At 41.4% G+C, this 21007-nt stretch overlaps 1 protein-coding gene across 1 annotated transcript in view; it reads right to left on the bottom strand.

Moving 5' to 3' along the window:
• HADH (hydroxyacyl-CoA dehydrogenase) overlaps window positions 1-21007 on the bottom strand; it is a 45761-nt gene that overhangs the window by 17457 nt on the left and 7297 nt on the right. Inside the window, exons 2-3 of the mRNA XM_017509079.2 lie at window positions 6250-6378; window positions 2445-2602 (exon numbers count right to left, since the gene is read on the bottom strand). Coding sequence (XP_017364568.1) covers window positions 2445-2602; window positions 6250-6378 — 287 coding nt within the window. The remainder of the gene's footprint in view (window positions 1-2444; window positions 2603-6249; window positions 6379-21007) is intronic.

Below are 21007 nucleotides of genomic sequence, written 5' to 3'. Positions count from 1 at the left end.
AACAAAGAGTGCCAAGAATGGTGGTGGTCAGAAGCAAAGCCACATCCTCAGTGTGACAATGGGTCAGACTTCTTTTCACACGTCACATCTGTTTTGCATCAATTCAGATGAAAGAGCCTAGTGTAGTGCCTGATACACAGTAGGCACTCAGGAAATGTCAGCTAAATTAAATGAGTATCCTAAACAACTTTATATAATAGGTACCAATGCTGCTGTCCCTATTTTACATGTAGGGGGAAGCTAGTCATGGAGAGTTAGAACCAGAAAGGTCTGGGAAATTATTTATGCCAAGCCCCTCAACTTGCCTTACAGATGATGAAACTGAGGACCTTTCCAAGGTTGGAGGTGGTGGGGGGCTGGCACCAGGCCCAGGCCTCCTGAATTTCCCCAAAGATTCTTCTGTACTAGACACAGACAACAAAGGGCAGTCGGGCATTTCACTGTCACCAAGAGTGACCAATCTTTCAATAAAGATCAAACTGCTTGACAAAACTCCTTTTTGGGGTGGGTGTTTCTCGTCCCAGAAGGCTCCCTGCTGACCTGGGAGTCAGCACTGGTACCACAATTGTCTTTTGGTTTTGTCAGATGTCTCTGCAGCCTAGATGACGGTGTGAAATGCATGAGGACACCAATTGGCAGTGATGTATGAATAACAGAAAGGCAAGTCTCTTCTCTTTGTCAAGGGCAGGGCCTCTCTGGACATAAGGCCACTTATCTCTGAGCGCTGACCTTCCAGCAGGCTGGTATGCAAGTGTCTCTCTTTAGCCACTGCCCCCCGGAAGTGCCCTGAGAATTGCTTTTGTCATATAATATTCTGCCATTCAATTTCAACCAAGAAGCATGAAGTATAGTCAAGCAAGTCACTAGAAGAGCACTGATCAGCAAGTCAGGTGTCACACACTCAAAGGCTCTGGATCCTGAGGTGCATTCTGCAAGGAAGAATTCCACCAGGAAGCCAGGCAGCTAAAAGGTCAATGCTCCTTTAACGCTCCCAAGAGTACTTGGAATGAACCCAGATAAAGCTCAAAACAGCAAAGTTCTGTCTGCAGGCATTCCATTCAATTATACCATTCTGTTTGCTCCATCCAAAAAAAGGAGGAAACACGGAACTCCTCTGAGGGTCCTTGGCAGACAGTGAAGGACACATAGGGTACTCCTATGCCTGAGAATGGAGCACAGGAGTATCCTAACTGTCTGCTGTCAGATGTCTCTGCAGCGTCTAGATGCCAGCGTGAAATGAACCAAGGAACTTCAAAGCAGTTTCGTGTTTCAAGGACCAAGCCTCCTCCATTATCAGGCATAGGAGTACCCATGACCTACACATTTTAAGAAACATATAGACTTGTCCCTGGATGGACCCCTACATGTTACCATGAGTATTCTAGCCTCATTTGGGACAAGGGTCAGATCAGGGCAGCCCAAGCCTCAGGAAGCAAACTGGGAGTGGGAGTATGGAGAACAAAGGAAATCATATTGGCTCTTCTTGAAATAGCTGTGGGGTAAGAGAGAGAGAGGTGGATGAACTTAGAAGATCCCTTCCTCGGAGAAGGCAATAAATAAGGAGCGAAGCTCAAGGCCCAGGGAGGGACCCCACAAAATTTGCCAAGAATGTCCAGGGGTCATGAACAAATATATATATTTTTAAAAAGACACACAAGTGGTTAATAAACATATGAGAAAATGCTCAGCATCACTAATCATCAGAGAAATGGAAATTAAAACCACAATGATTTTAGCACCTGATACCAGTCAGAATGGCTTTTATTAAAAAGTCAAGAAACAACAGATATTAGTAAGGATCTGGAAAAAAGGGAACCCTTGCATGCTGCTGGTGGCAATGTAAATTAGTACAACCTTTAAGGAAAACAGTATGGAAATTTCTCAGGAAACTAAAAATAAAATTACCATTTGATCCAGCAGCCCCGCTGTTGGGTATATAACTAAAGGAAAAGAACTCATTCTATCAAAAAGATACCTGCACTCATATGTTTATTGCAGCACTATTCACAATAGCAAAGACATGAAGTCAACCTAAGTGTCTATCAATGGCTGACTAGATAAATAAAATGTAGCATATATACACCATGGAATACTACTCAACTATAAAAATGAATAAAATCATGTCTTTTGAGGAAACATGAACAGGAATGGAGGCCATCATCTTAAGTGAAACAACTCAGTCAAATACTATTATGTTCTCACATATAAGTGATAGCTAAACAACAGGTATCCGTGACATACAGAAGGAAATAACAGACACTGGAGATCCAAAAAGTGGGAGGGTGGCGAGGGTTGAAATTACCTATTGGGTACAGTGTTCACCATGTGGGTGATGGGTATACTAAAATCCCAGACTTCATCACTACACAACATATCCATGCAACAAAACTGCATTTGTACCCACCAGAAAAACAAACAAAAAAGATTGTCCAGAGGTTACATACTCAGCAGCAAACTTGTCCAGCCTTTTGAAGAGTTCATTTTTCAACTGCAGATTCTCCACAATGGCTTCCACCACCAAGTCTGTGCTGTGGACAACGGAGGCTGCATCCGTGCTGGTCGTTATGCTGCTCAGGGTCTTCGCCACAAATTCATCGCCAGCCTAATGCAGTGGGAGGAAGAAGAGAACATTCACTGAGCCCACCGAAAATGATCTTTCAAGTTCTTAGCTCTGCTGTAGTAGTAAACTGTGTGTTTAGAGCACCTGTATTGGCCCACCCTATCTGTTCTCAAAGTGTCCACGAAGCCTGTAATTTATCCTTCCATGGCTCCGTACCATCCATTAGTCTTGAGGTGGTGCTGACTATTCCTTTCTAATAAGAGCAGAGACTAGCTCCTATCAGAGCAAGGGCAAGAGCCAGGGTAGGAAAGCTGACTTAGCATTTATCAAATAATAATTGCCCATCGTGTGCCTGAAAATGCTGCTCCTGAAACAAGCCAGACACAGCCTCTGCTGCCAAAGAGCCTGTAGTTTCATTGTTTCCTCATTTTCCTCCTGTGATTCTGGTTTCCACAGATCTCAATAAGGGCAGAATTAGGGATGGTGCCTCTATAAGCCCCCATTTTATTTCACGGTGTAATTTGTCCACAGGGCATCGAAACACTCATAATCATCCCAAATCATCATGGACTAGGCAGCTAGATCTCAACTGTTCTACAGAAATAAGATAATGTGAGATAACAGGTAATTTTAAACATTCTACCAGCCACATTTAAAAAAAGGAAAAGACATTTTCAGGTGAAATGAATGTTATTTAACCCAATATATCTAAGGAGCCATCACTTCAACGGGGGTAATCAGTATTTTAAAATACTGAGGTGTTTTATATATTTTTCCCCCTATTACATATTTGAAATCTGGTGTCTATTTTACACTCAAAGCACATCTCTATCTAGACTACCCACATTTCAAGCACTCAGTAGCCACTCGTGGCTAGTGGCTATCGTACTGGTGGTCAGTAAAGAGCTAGATACATATAGTATGTCAACTAGGCAAAGTGAAACCTCCTCAGTGGTGTCCCTGGCAGAGAGAGAAACCTCAGGGAGATAGACTCCTAAGGAGTAATTAGCCAGAGCTGAGCAACTTGAGCACAGGGGTCATCCTTTTATCCTTAGGGTGTGGCTCAGAAACTCAGTTCAAGGAGACAATTAGCTGAAAGTTTGTACAGTAAACAAGGAGAAAATGCAGGCTATCTGGGTCAAACTCACTCTGTCCTAGACTCCAACCCTCAGCCCAGGGCTCTTATAATCTCATCTGTCTGGATGATCATCATAACATTCCCTGTGTGGTGTCCCACTATGGTTAAGAATATAAGGGATAGGTAAGAGATCTTAATCTGCCTGTGATATTTATTCTTTGAATTTCATCAAAGAGAAGGTAAAATTATTTCCACCCTCACCTCTCTGGCTTTTAAAGGCCACTAGACGCTGGGGAAAAATGCAAATCAAGGCCATAATGATAGCAGGACTTAGTAGCTTATGCCTGCAATCCCACCACTTTGAGAGGCCAAGGCAGGAGGATAACTTGAGGCCAGGAGTTTGAGAGCAGCCTGGGCAACAGCTTAACTCCGTGTCTAAAAAATTTTTTTTTTAACTAGCCAGGTGTGGTGGCTCACATCTATAGTCCTAGCTACTGGGGAGGCTGGAGTGAGAGAATGGCTTAAGCCTAGGAGTTCAAGGCTACAGTGAGCTATGATCATGCCACTGCTCTCCAGCCTGGGTAGCAGAGCAAGACCCCATTTCCAAAAAAAAAAAAAAACACCACAATGAGATACTACTTCACACCTAAGATGGGTACAATAAAAAACAAAACAAAACAAACATAGAAAATAGCAAGTGTTGACCAGGATGTGGGGAAATTAGGACTTTTGTACCTTGTTGGTGGGAATGTAAAATATGTAAAATAGTGCAGTCACTATAGAAAACAATTTGGTGGTTCCTCAGAAAGCTAAATATAGAATTACCATACAACCCAACAATTCTACTTGTAGGAATATAACCCAAACAATTGAAAACAGAGACTCCAAACCAATAGTATACCAATGTTTACCGCAGCATTATTCAAAATAGCCAAAAGGTGAAAACAACCCAATTTCATTAACAGATGAATGAGTGATATGGTTTAGCTCCGTGTCCCCACCCAAATCTCACCCTGAATTGTAATAATCCCCATGTGTCATGGGAGGGGCCCAGTGGGATGTAAATTATGAAGGACAGCTCCCCTGTACATGCTGTCTCTCTTGCCTGCCACCATGGAAGACATGACTTTGTTCTTGTTCTTCCTTTGCCTTCCACCATGATTGTGAGGCCTCCCCAGCCGTGTGGAACTATGAGTCAATTAAATTTCTTTCCTTTATAAATTACCCACTCTCGGGTATGTCTTTATTACCAACGTGAGAATAGACTGATAACAATGGGTTAAAAAAATGTGGAATAAATCCAATGGAATATTAAATTGGAATATGGTAATAACCCAGTGGAATATTAAGTCTTAAAAAGGAATGAAGTTGTGACATATTACAACATGGGTGAACCTTGAAAACTTTATGCTTAGTGAAATAAATCAGACACAAAAGGACAAATATTATATGATTCCACTTATATGAAGTATGAATGTGTGCGTGTAATTAATGCTACTGAATTGTATACTTTAAAATGGCAAATTTTATGTTATATATATTTGACCACAATAATTTTTTTTTTGAGACGGAGTCTCGCTTATTGCTCTGTTGCCCAGGCTGGGTGTAGTGGCATGATCTCGGCTCACTGCAACCTCCGTCTCTCGTGCTCAAGTAATTCTCCTGCCTCAGCCTCCCCAGTAGCTGGAACTACAGGCCCTTGCCACCACGCCCAGCTAATTTTTTGTATTTTTACTAGAGATGGGGTTTCACCATGTTATCCAGGATGGTCTCCATCTCCTGACCTTGTGATCCGCCCACCTCAGCCTACCAAAGTGCTAGGATTACATGCATTAGCCACTGCGACCAGCCTAAAAACATTTTTTAAAAGCATCTAGATATACTACCTTGGATACCTTAAGTGAGAGACAACAAATGTCCTATGTGTTCTTTTCTCTGTTTGCATACAGAGAAAAATTCCATCCAAGCCCTAAGGAAATCAACCTTAAGTAACTTTAAAGAGGTGACAAAGGTAAATTCAAATTCACTTGGGTGATTTGTGTTGTATTTCTAATTAAATGCAGAATCATAAGTGAAAGTACACTGAAAAAGCAGCACAGTCCTCAGTCACCAACTCCTTCTCATCCCACCATGCTGTTTTTTCCCAACCTCCACAGAGTTCCTCAAATTCTTCTATCTCTTCTGCTCCTGGTAAATGAAAATGATTTACTCTTAGTTTCTATAAATACCATATTTATTATATCGTTCTTTTCTTAAATTGTAGTACAAAAAATATCTTCCTGTTTGTTCTTCTTCCATCCTTTCAGCAAAACAAGTATTCTTCAATTCCAAATTCTCAATGTTCTTCTAGAATGAGTTCACCACCTGTACAAGCTTTCTTCTCAACCTTAAATTCCACCCAACGCAATGGTTATTGACTTCTCCTGTTTTGTAATCAGTACCCACGAATGCTTAGCGATTATGTTATCATATTGATTTAAAGTTGTGGGAAAATGAGTATTACACCAACAAACTGAAAACAGAAAGAAAGCAAGCCAGAAATCCCCCATTGCCCTGCAAATGTGAAGAATTCAGAGGACTTGTCTTAAAGACATCAATAATAAGAAATTACCTTAGGGTCTTCTGCAAACTTCTTCTTTGCCACTTTCCTAAGGCTTTCCTCAATTCCCTTTTTGGATTTTGCCAGGATGTCCTCTGTCTGGTCTACCAACACTACTGTGTGACCAGTTGCTGCAGCAATCTGGAGCAACAAAAGAACAATTTCTTTTTAAAAGAAAGAAAACATAAAACACACATACACACCCCCCCACCCCAAAAAGCAGTAGCATTTATATTCCACATGAACTCTACCACCATTCCATTCAAAATACTGAGTGAACATATGATAAGCCAACATTAACTAAACACACATTTCTTGCCAGGCACTGTTCTAAACTCTTTACATTGAATACAACAAATTCTCAAAACAACTGGAGAAGGTTAGGAAGCATCCCCATGGTCACTCAATGGGAAGACAGCAGAGCTGGAATCTCAATCAAAGTCCTGAAGGTCACGTTCTAAACGCTTCCCTGTACTGATTCTAACATTGCACTGTTCCATTCAGGGGCCACTAGGTACATGTGGCTATTTAAATTAATTGGAATTAAGTAAAATTAAACATTCAGTTCCTTGGTGGCACTAGCCATATTTCAAATTGCTCAGCAGCCTGTTCCTAGAACACCCACTCCCCAGCCACCATCCCTTTCTCCTTGGAGCTGGAGACCCTTCTGTCACTTGGCCTCTTGGCCCTTCTCTTCTGCAGCCCTTAAATCAGCAATAGGTAAGACTTTAAACTCTAATAATGGTGGCAAAAAGACTCCTGTCCCCTAGGGCTATTTGATGACAAGACTTCCATGAAAGTGAAGTCTTTGGGATCAGCTGATTTAGGACGGGCAATTCCCTGCCTTCACCATGCCACCTTGGCTGACGGAGGAATCCTAGGGTATGGGGTATGTTTAGTGAAGCTTCCCAAGCTCACACACAGCCAGCTTAGCTCAGTCACAGTGAGTGATAAATGAATCCCTATTTCATCACTGTCTGACAATAGCTTCAGCAAGGATTATGGAATAGGTAGCATGGCTAAAAACAGGCCATTAGGTCACCTTGATCACCTTAGAGGCATGTGTAAGTGAATCAGTTCAGGCCAGAGGCAAGAGGACAGACATGACCTAATACAATCATAAGTGATGCAAGAGGCCAGCAGAGCTGAGATGTCCCTCAGGATCTGAGAAGCGCCCTGCAGACGACTGCTTTGGAACCTCCTTGACATCAACAGTGTGCAGGAGAGGGGCAAGTTATCTGGAATGAACCTGCCCAGAGAAGAACAAGGAGATGACAAAAATAGTCCCAAACCATGGTTGTAATATAAGATTTTTGAAGCCAGGCAACAAAAACTCAAAAGCAGAAATGCAATGAGTAAAAAAACAGAAACAAGGCTGGCTGCAGTGGCTCACGCTTGTAATCCCAGCACTTTGGGAGGCTGAGGCGGGCAGATCATGAAGTCAGGAGATCAAGACCATCCTGGCCAACGTGGTGAAACTCTGTCTCTACTAAAAATACAAAAATTAGCTGGGCGTGGTGGTGTGTGCCTGTAATCCCAGCTACTCAGGAGGCTGAGGCAGGAGAATTGCTTGAACCAGGGAGTCCGAGGTTGCAGTGAGCCAAGATTGCACTACTGCACTCCAGCCTGGGTGACAGAGCCAGACTCTGTCTCAAAAATAAAACAAACATTGCAAAACAAAATAAGAAACATAAAAAAAAGAACAAAACCTAAAGGCAAAGACATTCAAATCCCAAGGCAAGGTTTCGAAAGAACAGTTTCCAAAATGATAAGACAGGTTTAAGCAAAGTTATTTCAACTGCACTCATGGCTCCCTAAGAAAGCAGCACATAGTGTGCTTATGTTTGAGCCTGTGGACCTGTAGGCTGTATCAGCACCATCTGGGAACCAAGGCATGAAAACGCTCCCAGAAGCGAAAAGTCTGACAACCAGGACAGGGCAATTGGGGCAATGCGGGATGAATTATCTTGATACAAAGACAGAGACAAGCAGGAAACTAGCCCATCAGCAGAAACATTCCACATGCTGCAGGCAGGCAGCAAAGTCAAACAATGTCCCAAAAGCAAAACCCCATCAATCCAAACCAAGTTTTCCCCCTAAGTGACAATGGACCAAGGCCCATCTAGCCAATGTAAAAAAAAAAAAAAAAAAAGCAAGAGCAAATTTATTGCAGGAAAGACTTAACCTGGCAGGCTGAGATTGCTATCCTTAGAAAAAGGCCTGTTTGCAAGGTTAGCCCTTGGCTGGCATCTGAAACTTAGATTCCAGGAGGGTTCCCAGCATTCCCTGATAAGTATGCCTTGCTGTGCCTAAACTGTGTGTGCAAACAATGAAGTTTATGCTGCATACCTGCTTTCCTTATGAGAGTATGCAATGTTCAAACTTGCCAGGTAGAGGGCGTTACATGACCAATCCCAATAAAAAACCTGGACATCGAGTCTCTAATGAGCGCCCCTATGTTAACAGAAAAACCAAACTGTAAAATATTTGAAAGAAATGTATTCTGAGCCAATATGAGAGACTATGGCCCAGAGAACACAGTCTCAAGAGGTCCTGAGAGAGTGTGCTGGAGGTGGGCTGGTGGGCAGTCAGGTTGGTTTGGTTTATCCAGTTTAGGGAGATGAGAATTGCAGGTAATGTCATAAATCAATGCATAGTAGGTAAACACTGGTTCAGCCTAAACAGGTGGGATATCTTGAAGCTGGGACTTACAATTTATAGGTGGATTCAAAGATTTTCTTAATAGCAATTAGCTGAAAGAATTAAGCTGTATCTCAAGACTTGAAGTCAGTACAAAGGAATGCTTAAATTTAAAAAGGGAGCCTCCTGTCACATGATGCTATACAAAATGTTGGAAAGTAAGCCACATTATTGCAGGTTAATTTTAAAAATCTGTTTAACAAGTGTGTGGTTTGTAGGGTGTGACTTAATGCTTGCCTGGCATGGTCTTAGGTCTCGTTTATACTTCAGTGTTTCATTGCCACAAAGAGTCTGTTCTGTCAGTCTTTTGGTTTCTATTTTAACATTAATGCTGATCAGTTGTGCCTAAACTCCAAAAGACAGGCAGTTAGAATGAGGTGTGTCTGACCTCCGTTCCCATCATGGCTGGAAAGCCAGTTTTTAAGATTTTTCTAGGGTCTCATGGCCAACAGGGAGTCCTTTCAGTCAGTTAGGGACTTAGGATTTTATATTTAGTTTACACCAGATAGGCAACATTTCACATGTGCTGTCACAACTCGTTGCTAAGGGAACTGAGCATATCCTGTGTGACTCCACTGGGAAAGGACACTCGGCAACTCTTGCCTGGTCTCCTCTGGACTTCACCCTACATACCGTTCCCCTTTGCTGATTTTGCTTTGTATCCTTTTGCTGAAATAAATTACAGTCATAAGTACAACTCTGGGTCTTAAGAGCCCTTCTAGTGATTCACCAGACCTGGTGGGATATTACTGGTGGGGAACCCCAATGCAGGACCAGGGTAATAAATCTCAAATCCCAGTTGGAGCTGTCGGAGATGGACAGCCTTGGAGAACCACAGCTGACTGGCAGGAGTGATGGTCACTGACAGGGGTATGCAGAGATGCTGGCTTGGGAACGTTCCATTTTTATTTTGGCTTTGATATCTGGTAGTCCTTCTGGAATGGGAAGTGATTTTCATTTTGTTCTTCTTAACTTCTGCCCTAGTTTATCCTTTGAATAGGCAAAGCAGGATTCCTCCCTGCCTAGGTACTAACCCACTTTCCCCCATTCACCTCCAAGAGGCATCCCTGAGGCCTTTTTAGCTCTTCAAGGAGTTGGGACGAAGAGTCAAGCATATTTGGCACAAGATCATGTCAAAGCTGAAGGGAACAGAGACGAAGAAAGACAACAAGGGCAGTGTCCTTTTACTCTGGGAATTTAGAGTCCCACTGAGAAAACATGAACAAACCAACCCAACAATATAAGGCTCTATACATGGGATGTCAAAATAGAAAACACCAAGTGAAAAATCCTGTCAGCCAGCAAATCTGAGAATGTATAAGAGGAGGACACCTAGAATGAGCCCAACTTCCTAAGGAATAAAGTATTAATTGTAAAGGGGTTCAGTGAGTGAGGGATGTTACAGCCTTATTTCTAGAAAGCCATTTTTATAATTATAGTCATGTTGGACTGTGATCGTTACTAGGCATTTTTGGTTGTATTGCAGCTAAGCCATCATGCCAGCCTCATAATTACTTTTTTAAAAAGCTGTAAGTAGAAACAAACCAAGAGAGGCAGTATCCTCAAATAGCTCAGTAAAACAAAAGAGACATGCACATTTATAAAAACAATAAAATTCAGCCAGGAAAAACCATAGCCAAAAAGCATTTTCAGCCTAAAAGCTAACTTTCCACTTCTAGCCAAAGTCCTCTGATAAACACACCCAATTCCTACACCTCCGCCCCTACATACAGAAGACACTGGGCTAATTCAGTTACTGCCTTTCTTCATCCTGCCATCCAGATGAGCACACCTGAGACAACCCATATATGCAGACACTGGCCAAAAATGCAGCTATTAAATCAAGGCTCTCCAGGCAATGTTCCAGGAGAGCAAAGTGCACAGGTCAAATGATGTCTAAGTGACTGAGTGTGAGACCTTTGTCTGTATTCCCATCTCAGCCAGAAGATACAGGAGAGCAAGGAGGGGCCACACCTAATAGAAGAGGAAAAGAACACATCTTTCCTAGAGTGCTAGTAACTGATCATATTCCTGCTCTGCAGAGTTTCCCTTGGCCTCATTCTTCCTCACATGTCTGAAACGGGCTACATCTTTTTTGGGATCTTCAGCTCAATTTTTCTCCCTACCTCAGTTAAAAGGCTGGAGCATTTTCTACAATTTTGGACTCTCTAAAATGCCTACACTTCCATATGCGGTCTAGTGAGAAGGCAACAATTGTATGCTGTAAATGGTTATTCCTGGCAAGCTTTCTTTAAAAAATCTTTTTACTTCAGCTTTTCTTTCCTCAATTATCTCACAAAGCTTCAGCAAAATACAAAGGAAATCTTATAGTGTAGACATTTCACAGACATAGAAAAGACACTCCTGCTTGAACCCAAAGTGCATATGGTTAGGTCTGAAAGGAGAAAATACAGGCAATAAGAGAAATTTTAACTCTCCTTAAAATATTTTTCCATTTTATGGTAAATATCTGTGAGACAAGTCACAATTTATTGTGTTGCAATAAACTACCACTACAGCATAACTTCAAGTGATTTTAAGTTATAGTAGCATTTTCATTTCACACATATGCAGAGATTAACCCAATCTAAAAGTGCAAGGTTCCCTGCCATTATTTCTTAGAGTTATACCCTAGAGACGCAAGGTCAGCAACTTCTAAGGACAACTTCAAGTCTTAATCATCTTTACAAATCCCAGTGCCTGACCCATGACCCATAGTGTGCAATCAATGCATGAACAACATATAACCTGATGCCTGGTACATATTAGATGCTTAACAAAATACACACAGGATTATAGGTCCAATGTTCTTTGATTAATCTATCCACAGGGGTTGGTGTTCATCTCTTACTGGCGTGTTAGTCTAAATGAGCTATCACAGAGATGGACTCAAGATATTAGGTCGGCTATTCCTTTCCTCCATGTGGACCAGGAAAACTGTACAACTTTCATCCCAGACTGGTTCGACAGCCTAAGGTACTCTTAAGCATGGCTAGGCAGCCATAGGCCATCTGAAGGCCGCATTGTTTATTTCTGAATTATTAGTACACTTGTTTTATTTGTCCTATGAGACGCCCAAGAGCTGAGAGAGCCAACAGAAGGTAATCTCTACCTACCCCCAGAAAGAACTTAAGTCTTTAAAAGGAAAAAAGGCAAATGCAGCAAAAATAAGAGGTGCCACATACTGAGCATGTGCCAGGCTTATAAGCTGCATTTTCTAAGACTGTTTCTGATTAATCCAACAACCCTAATAAAACTGACAATATCCCCATTTTGCAAAAGAAGAAATGGGATCAGAGAGTTTGAGTCACTTGCCTGAGACCACTCAGTTTGTTAAGCCACAAAAGACAGGATTTTAATTCCAAGAATGCCTGGCTCCAGAACTTGTCTTCTTGTAATCTAGTTAGGGGAGTACAAGAAATGTTGCCTTATTTGCTGACACAACTAGCTTTCAAGGTACAAAAATAATAAAATACCACGCTACGGAAATGTCATGTCATTTACTTTTTTGGTATTCTTTTCACCCCCACATCTTACTTGGCAACCATTATAGACCTGGTGACAATATTACTAAAAAGTTCTCCTAAATAACTCTATGACAGTTCTTCCCCAAACGGAAGTCCTAATTAATACACCTTAACAGTCCTGAGGAAATTGGCATCACCATTCCATTTTATAGATGAGGAAAACTGAGGCTTAGAGAGGTCAAATAACGTGTCTTAGGCCCCAGGTCTAGTAAGTGAAACTAATACAAACCCTCAACAAGCATCCTACAGCTTCAATCAAATTAAAGTCACAGTAATAGCAAAAATTACTTGATAAACAAGAGCACCTATCCAGACAAATCACAGTTTCCATGTCATCATTACTGACTACACCTTAACACTTTTGTGGTTCTAAAACAGGGTTCTCAAAGTTTGGGTCCTGGATCAGCAGCAGCAATCACCTGGGAACTTGTTAGAAATGCAAATTCTCAGAACCAGTGAATCAAACTCTGGGTAGGGCCCAGTGAACTGTGGTTTAGCAAGTCTTCCATGTGATTCTGATGCGTGCCAAGGTCTCAGAACCACTGCTCTAAGATCTATGCTTCAATCTGGCACAGATTAGAAACAACTGGGAATATTTAAAAAGCCCAAACCCCAGGCCCCACCTACAGATATTCTAACTCCTTTAGCCTGGGGTGGTGCCTAGGCTTTGGTATTTTTAAAAACACCCTCAGATGCTGAGCACTGCTCTAAAATAACCTGTTGGCCCTGACCCCTGGCCCCACCTACACCAGCCACTCCTGGGTTGCCATCTGTCTCCTCAAACCACTGGGAGGCCTTAAACCAATTGAGTTCCAAAGTCTTCCTATTGCTCTCTGAAAGTTCCAGACACTTCCCTGAAGACACTATTGGGAAGAACTCCCCAACATATTCCCCAAGGAAAGGTCAGGCCCCACCAGACCTCCTGCCTGGGACTCTTCACATCAGGGCCTTGCTCTGTCACTCCTACATAAAGCTTGCTTCTTAATTCCTTTCTTGAAGGTCAGGCCCTGCACTTGCTTCCCTGATTATGTTTGTTCCAGCCCCTTTCTCTGCAATAGTGCTGTTTTAGCCTTGACCTCTGGCCACACTTGTATCTACCATCCTCTGTACAGATCCTTGATGGTCACCTGCTCACTCCTGGCTGACTACCCACCTTTGAGCTTGGATCCTCCTTTCTTCTCCACAGGCTACAATGCTGGGAGAAAATCCTGAACCTCCTAGAGAAGAAATTCCTTGAAAGACTCCACAACCAACTAAAACCAGAGCCCATTGAGGTTTGCCAGCCTTAATAACAGCTCCCATAGACAGTGTGTTCCAAGTGCCAGACACCAGGCCTACCCTATCTTACTTTATTTAACCAGTTCTCCAAGGTCAAATGTCAATTTTAATGAAGCGTCACTTTATAGTTATGTAGTTTGTTCTCTTGGAAACAAGATAATTGTGATACTAAAATCTGGATTAAATGAGTATATGACTGTTTTTGATATTTTAAACAGGAAAATTCCTCACAGTTACCATTATGCCTATAACTAATTATTCTTCCGGAGAGAGAATCCAGGCAACACATACATTTACAACATAAATACTGTACTGACCATTGTGAGGCTCCATTCTTTAACATTCGAAGTCCGAACACCAACATTATCAAAAGCAGCACAGAACAACCTAATCCAACATTATCAAGTGCTTGTAATTGCTCCATTCTCCCACCACTTTTCTTTCTTCAACTTATGGCAAAATGTCCTTGGAGGAGGCACTGTGGCTTCACTTGGCACAAATAAGCAAATTTTAAGATTTTTAATATAAGTTTTAGATCCTTAAAGTCCCTAGTTTGAAAAACAATGGGGATTCAGCTTCAACATAAATTTTGGAGGGAACACGAACATTCCCATCAGAGTAGCTTCCTCCACCACCACTGCTGCATAAATTAGATACAGTGGTCCCCCCTTACCTGTGGTTTTGCTTTCTGCAGTTTCAGTTACCAATAGTCAACTATGGTCCAAAAATATTAAATGGGAAATTATAGAAATAAACAATGCATGTTTTAAATTGTATGTCATTCTGAGTAGTGTGATGAGACCTCGTGTTGTTCTGCATGGGAGAAGAATCATGCCTTGGTCCAGCATATGCACACTGTATACTACCCAATCCATTAGTCACTTAGTAGCTGACTGGGTTATCAGATAAAAAGAAAAAAATATAGTATATATAGGATTTGTGTACTATCTGCACTGTTATGCATCCACTGAGGGTCTTGGAATGTACTCCCTCCCCTCCAGTAAGGGGGGACTACTGTGGCTTATCAATAGTCTACTAAATTGCTAGTCAATGCCTGTTATTTGGCTTCATCTTCTACTTCTACAACAGCCTTGCACATTGCCAATAAAAGTTTCCTTTTTGAAACTCTTCAATTTCTTATCTGTCTGTTCCTTTTAGCCATATTAATTGACCTCTCTTGATCTTCCAAGCCTATAAACAAAGACATCCTTCAAGGTTGTGTTTCCAGTATCATTTCATTCTGAAATTCCAATCATTCTCACTTCCAACTGTGCCTGAAACCAAAATATTCTAAGCTACAGTCATCACCTTGACCCTAAAATCAATTCTCCTTGACCTTCATTAATGGTACCACTATTCTGCAGGTCACAATTTTCTGGACAATACTTTTTTCTTAACCCCGACTCTTAACTACTGTCCAAAAATTTCCTATCCATTATTCAAGCCCATTTCAAATGCTACCCTCTCCATGAAGCCTTTTTCCAAATGAATGTACTTTCTGTTTTGAAAACTCAGAGCTAGATTTTACTGCTCTTATTATACTACTTTATACCAAAGTAAACTCTATCATTTAGAGCTGTGTCTAATCTCTGCTCTTAGATTTAAAATCCCTTAATGGAAAAAATTGATTTGGTCTTTGTATTCCTTAGTACTTATTACATGCCTTGAACATGACAAATGTTCAATAAATAACTGCTAAATGACAAATGCTTTGGATGGTAGTAACCTGATTCGGTAGTCTTCCCCAGCCACACCACACGTCTCCCTCCTCTGTGCTATCTCATGGGTCTGTGCCCTTGCTCATGTGGTTTCCTCTACCAGACATGTCCCACTCCCTCATTTCTGCTTCAGAGACTTCAACTCACCCTTCAGAATCTAACATGGACACCATCTCTCCTTTAGTGAAACTCCTCCCAACCCTTACTAGAGGTAATCACTTCTTCTTTGTGCCTCTAGTGATTACAGATACGGAAGAGCTTTTGTGCAGGACTTCAAATACTGAAAAAAAATAACTGGATGTGGAGCTGATGTGAACCACCAATGGCTACTCAGTTATGTAATAGCAGCCCAGTCCCCAGGTTGTGAACACAATGGAGAAATAAAAACTTAACTGGTTATAGAATATTTCATGTCATAAGAATCTGACCAATTTCAGAATAAAGGTTATAACCAACCAGAGCATAGGAGAAATCCCAGATGTGAAAGATGAATGACACACTTGAAATAGAAAAGCTGACCACACCAACCTTTTTTTCTTTTTAAAAAAATTGATATGTAATAGCTGTATACATTTTTGGGGGACATGATATTTTGATACCTGTCTATAATATGTAATGATCAAATCAGAGTAACTGGGATATTCATCACACTGAACACTTATCTTCTCTGCCAACACCAACTTTAGATGATGAACTCAAGATAGTAGAGAGAGACCTTTCCAAAAGAGCTGTTGCATCACCCACTTCAGATTCTCAAGCTGTTGTTAACACAAATCTCAATATAGGGTAGTTAGGCATACTCCTATCTGCAGCGCAACTAGGATTTCTAGTAAATAAAAATCATAAACATATAAAGGCAGTACAATGTATACATACATCTTTTTTAACATAAACTTTTTAAATGTCCTTTTTTCCTTAGCATAAGATATACAGATACATATGTGTGTGTGTGTGTGTGTGTGTATATATATATATATATATATATATACACACACACTGTATGTCATATCATATCTTAAGGATTTAAAAACTATACTTTAAGGGAAGGCACATAAACTATTAAAACTTTCATCTGTTTCAGATCAAATCCCAGATTATCACAGGTAGGCTGTCTGTGCCTTCATTAAAATTCATTGTTCATACCTGTATTTCTTCCACTAGACAGCAGCCTTCTCAAGAGCAGCCATTACATCTCACCTTTCACCTGCCCTGATGTCTAGCACAAGGGAGATACTTCATACTCATGAAATTAACAAATGAATGACAGAGCTATTTTTTTATAAGCCTCAATTTGTAAATTATTTTAGAAATAAGTTCTCAATTAGTCATGACTGGTTTTGTTGCTAGAAATCTTTATGACAAACTTTGTGTAAGCTTCAAGTTACTTTAAAACTATGAGAAATCACATTATCAGTTTGAAAAGGACAGTAAGAAAAAAAGAGGAGCTAATAGCCAGAGTCTTTAGTCAATTACCAAGTGGGAAAAAAGTCTCTCTCTCTTATTTTGGTAAGCAGATTGACTGCTTTCTGGTACTGGTGGTTATAACACTAGGTAGAAGGGGAAATGGAGGGCAACTGTTAGGTGTTGCCTAAAACAAGATCAATACTCTTTGTGCGGTATCCAGCCCTGTGATTTCAAAATGGATGTGTGCTTAATTCACTCCAACATGTGAATGTGTCTTATACCTCTCATTAAAGACGCTGTGGGTAAGGCCAGAGGCATGCCAACCCTGTGTCTGTGCCTGTCTGTCAGAGGCACATGTATGAGTCAGGTCAGAGATGGCCACAGACAGACCAGCTTACTGTTCTCCCATATGGGTTTCTTCTCTATCACAGAAGAGAAACGAAGACACCTAGCTTCTCAACTACTTTAAGAGATTGGCAAAAACATTTATTGTTCAGGTTTATTAGCTACAGATAATCAGGATCATCAACTTTTAAAGCAGGAAGATAACACGGAAATCATTCAGTGTGGTAGCTCTCAAATATGTTAGCCATGAACGCCTTTCTCCGTAAGAATGAATATTGAAGACCAATATGTAAAACAAAGGTCAGAGAAGAAATCTTTGCTAACCTTCTGGAAACCATGAAGGAGATTCATGGAACCTCTAACGTCCATCACAATATAATGTAAAAGCCTCTGATCTATTCATACCCATCAGGATGGCTATTACTGAAAAAAAAAGAAAAAAACAAGTGTTGGCAAGAACATGGAGAAACAGGAACCCTTGTGCATTGCCGATGCACTGTAAAATGGTGCAGCTGCTAGGGAAAACAGTATGGCAATTCATCAAAAATTTAAAAATAGAATCAGCATATGATCCAGTGAATTCTACTCCTAGGTGTACACCCCAAAGTATTGAAAACAGCCACTTGAATAGCTATTTGTACAATCATGTTCAAGAAGCATTATTCACAATAACCAAAAAATGGATACAGCTCAAGTGTCCATTGATGGATTAATGGATAAACAAAATGTGGTCTATAGATACAATGGAAGATTACTCAGCTGAAAAAAGAAGGGGATTCTGGCACATGCTACAACATGGATGAAACGTGAAGATACTATGCTAAGTGAATAGGCCAGTCACAAAAGGACAAATATTTTATGAGTCCACTAATATGAAGTAACTAGAATAGCCAAATTCATAGAAACAAAGTGGAAGAGTAGTTGCCAAGGGATGGGGGCAGGGGGATTGGGGAGTTGCTGTTTAATGGGTACAGAATTTCAGTTTTGGAAGAAGAAAAGAATTCAGTGCTGATGGTTACACAACAATGTGAATGTACTTAATGCCACTGAACTCTACCCTAAAAAATGGTTAAGTAGGGCTGGGCACGGTGGCTCACACCTGCAATCCCAGCACTTTGGGAGGCCAAGGTGAACGGATCACCTGAGGTCAGGAGTTTGAGACCAGTCTGTCCAAAATGGCAAAATGGCCAGCTTCTACTAAAAAATACAAAAATTAGCTGGGCGTGGTAGTGTGCACCTGTTAATAACAGCTACTCGACAGGCTGAGGCACAAGAATCACTTGAACCTGGGAGGCAGAGGTTGCAGTGAGCCAAAATTATGCCACTGTACTCCAGCCTGGTGACAGAATGAGACTGTTTCAAAAATAATAATAAAAAAAAAAGGTTAAGAGGGTAAATTTTATGTATATTTCATCACAATTGAAACAAAAACAAACCTATAGCTAGGTATGGTGGCACATGCCTGTAATCCCAGCTACTTGAAAGGCTGAGGCAAGAAAATTGCTTGAACCGGAGGCTGCAGTTAGCTGAGATTGTGCCCCTGCACTCCAGTCTGGGTGACAGAACGAGGCTCTCTCTCAAAAGAAAAAAAAAGAAAAAAAGGAAAGATATGTTATACATATAGGCAATAGCGTTCCATCTGAAATGCAATTCTGTGCGAGGTACTTCTGTCTGTGTCACTTACTCCACCATACTTCCATGGCTCCCCATGACCAGTGAATAAAGCTTAACTTCTACAAAACCCATTCAAGGCCCTTAAAGGACTGGGATTCACCTCCTCTTCAGACACACCACTCACTCACTGTTGCCTGATGCATGACAGCCTTAACATCACCACAAGGCTGGTAGCTCCCTACATCTGCCTCTCAACTCCAGCCCTTCTCTTGGCCTCACCTTCTCTCCAACTTGACCTGTTAACTGACCCTAAGAATCATTTCCAGGTAGTAAGCCCACTCCCCAAGATCCTCTCAGCCCCAAGCTAGGTGTCCCCCACGTGCCCTGTAACATCTCTGCACCCCTGTACCACGGCACCTACCAACCTGTGTTGTAGTAATCTGAACTCCTCTATTGTAGGCTCCTGACCAAATGTCACTCATCTCTGTACACTGAGAAGCTAGACCCTGCCTGGCTGTGGCTGGCCCTCAGGGAATGTTGACGGAACAAACACATTTGTTGGTAAAGCCAAGATGAGATCTGGTGGCTCTTTCCACTGCTACAGCTGATGGCTTCTCCTGATAATGTGAGCTCTTATTTAGAAAAGAACTGCATGCATCTTAGATGCAAAGAAACAAGTAATATTCGTTCTCCTGAGTTATCCAATACCACCTGAGTTATTGCCAATTTTCTGGGATGGAGAAGGTAGTGGAGGAGTGGACCATAAAAAAAGAAAAGCCTTCTTTTTCTCATTTCATAGACATCCACTATTTTTCAAAAAATGAGGAAGACTCTTCCTGGCAGTTTAACTTGAGTGACCATAATTTAAATCAACCCACTGAGAACTCATGTTTTATATTCAGTGACCTACAAACTGGTAAGACCTTGAGGACAAGCAGTCTGCAATGGAAAAAAAAAAAATTATTTGAAGGCCACGTCCTCAGCTCCATGACTTTTTAGGCCTGGTGGAAGACAGGCTTAGCCAAAGAGGAAATATTTTTAGACATGAGTGCTTCAGAGCTATAAAAATAGGCTAAGTGATTAGCACACTTGTTAAAGCCCCAGAGTACTCTGACCACAGGACCAAGTAAATATAGCAAGCAGAAACACGCTGGATTTATACATTTTTGTAAATCTAACAACAAGATCTGAAGCAGCTTTCTCTGATGCACAACTTGAGTGGTGAGTCTATGAGACCTACATCAACTAGTGTGGTGACTGGTCTCCCTCCCATCTCCTTCTTCAACAGTTCCACCGGACGTCTCATGTGCCCAGACATTACAAGGAAGGCCACCGTTTTCATCAATGTCATGTTCTCTCCGGAAGATCCCAAAGTTTTGTGAACTATCTACCACACCTGATTTCTGACTTCCTCCAGAACCCCAGAATAAGTAGACTGAGTCAGAGGTCCCTGAGGCCAACTATGCTTTAGAGGCTGCTGCACCTTCATAGCAAAGGCTGTCCTTAATGGCTCTCATGGTTCGCTCCAGAGAGGAAAAAGTTATAGGTCAGTTGCATCTCTCAGGGCTGGCATTTCTGGGTTTATGATTGTCTCTGTTTGCACCATATCTCGAACTCTGCCATCAGCACAAGTTGTCTTCCCTGACTTCAACAATCAGCAAAAGGTGTTCTGTTGAGGATGTTAAGTACCACCACCACGACCAGCTGATTTGTTCTTTTTTTTTTTTTGAGAAGGAGTCTTGCTCTGCTGGCCAGGCTGGAGTGCAGTGGTGCAATCTTGGCTCACTGCATCCTCTGCTTCCTGGGTTCAAGTGATTCTCCCACCTCAGCCTCCTAAGTAGCTGGGACTACAGGCATGTGCCATCATGCTTGGCTAATTTTTGTGTTTTTCGTAGAGACGGGGTTTCACTATGTTGGCCAGGCTGGTCCCAAACTCCGGACTTCAAGTGATCTGCTCACCTTGGCCTCCCAAAGTGATGGGATTACAGGTGTGAGCCACCACACCTGGCCTGGTTTGTTCTTAAAACAGTTAAATTAATTGACCAGCCTCCTTTATTAGACTTTAAATTTTACATTTCAAAAAGTATTTCTAAGAGGCAAAGCAAATATGCCCCCATTTTTAGACAGAATTCTGTTATATGATTTTTTTTTTAAATTCGGTAAGCATGTAGGTTTCATAATAAC

This window comes from Cebus imitator, unplaced genomic scaffold, assembly GCF_001604975.1.
Source record: "Cebus imitator isolate Cc_AM_T3 unplaced genomic scaffold, Cebus_imitator-1.0 Scaffold17, whole genome shotgun sequence".
In the NCBI taxonomy this organism is placed as follows: domain Eukaryota; kingdom Metazoa; phylum Chordata; class Mammalia; order Primates; family Cebidae; genus Cebus; species Cebus imitator.
Note: the sequence above shows the minus strand (reverse complement) of the source record. Positions and strands in the feature narration are given on the sequence as shown.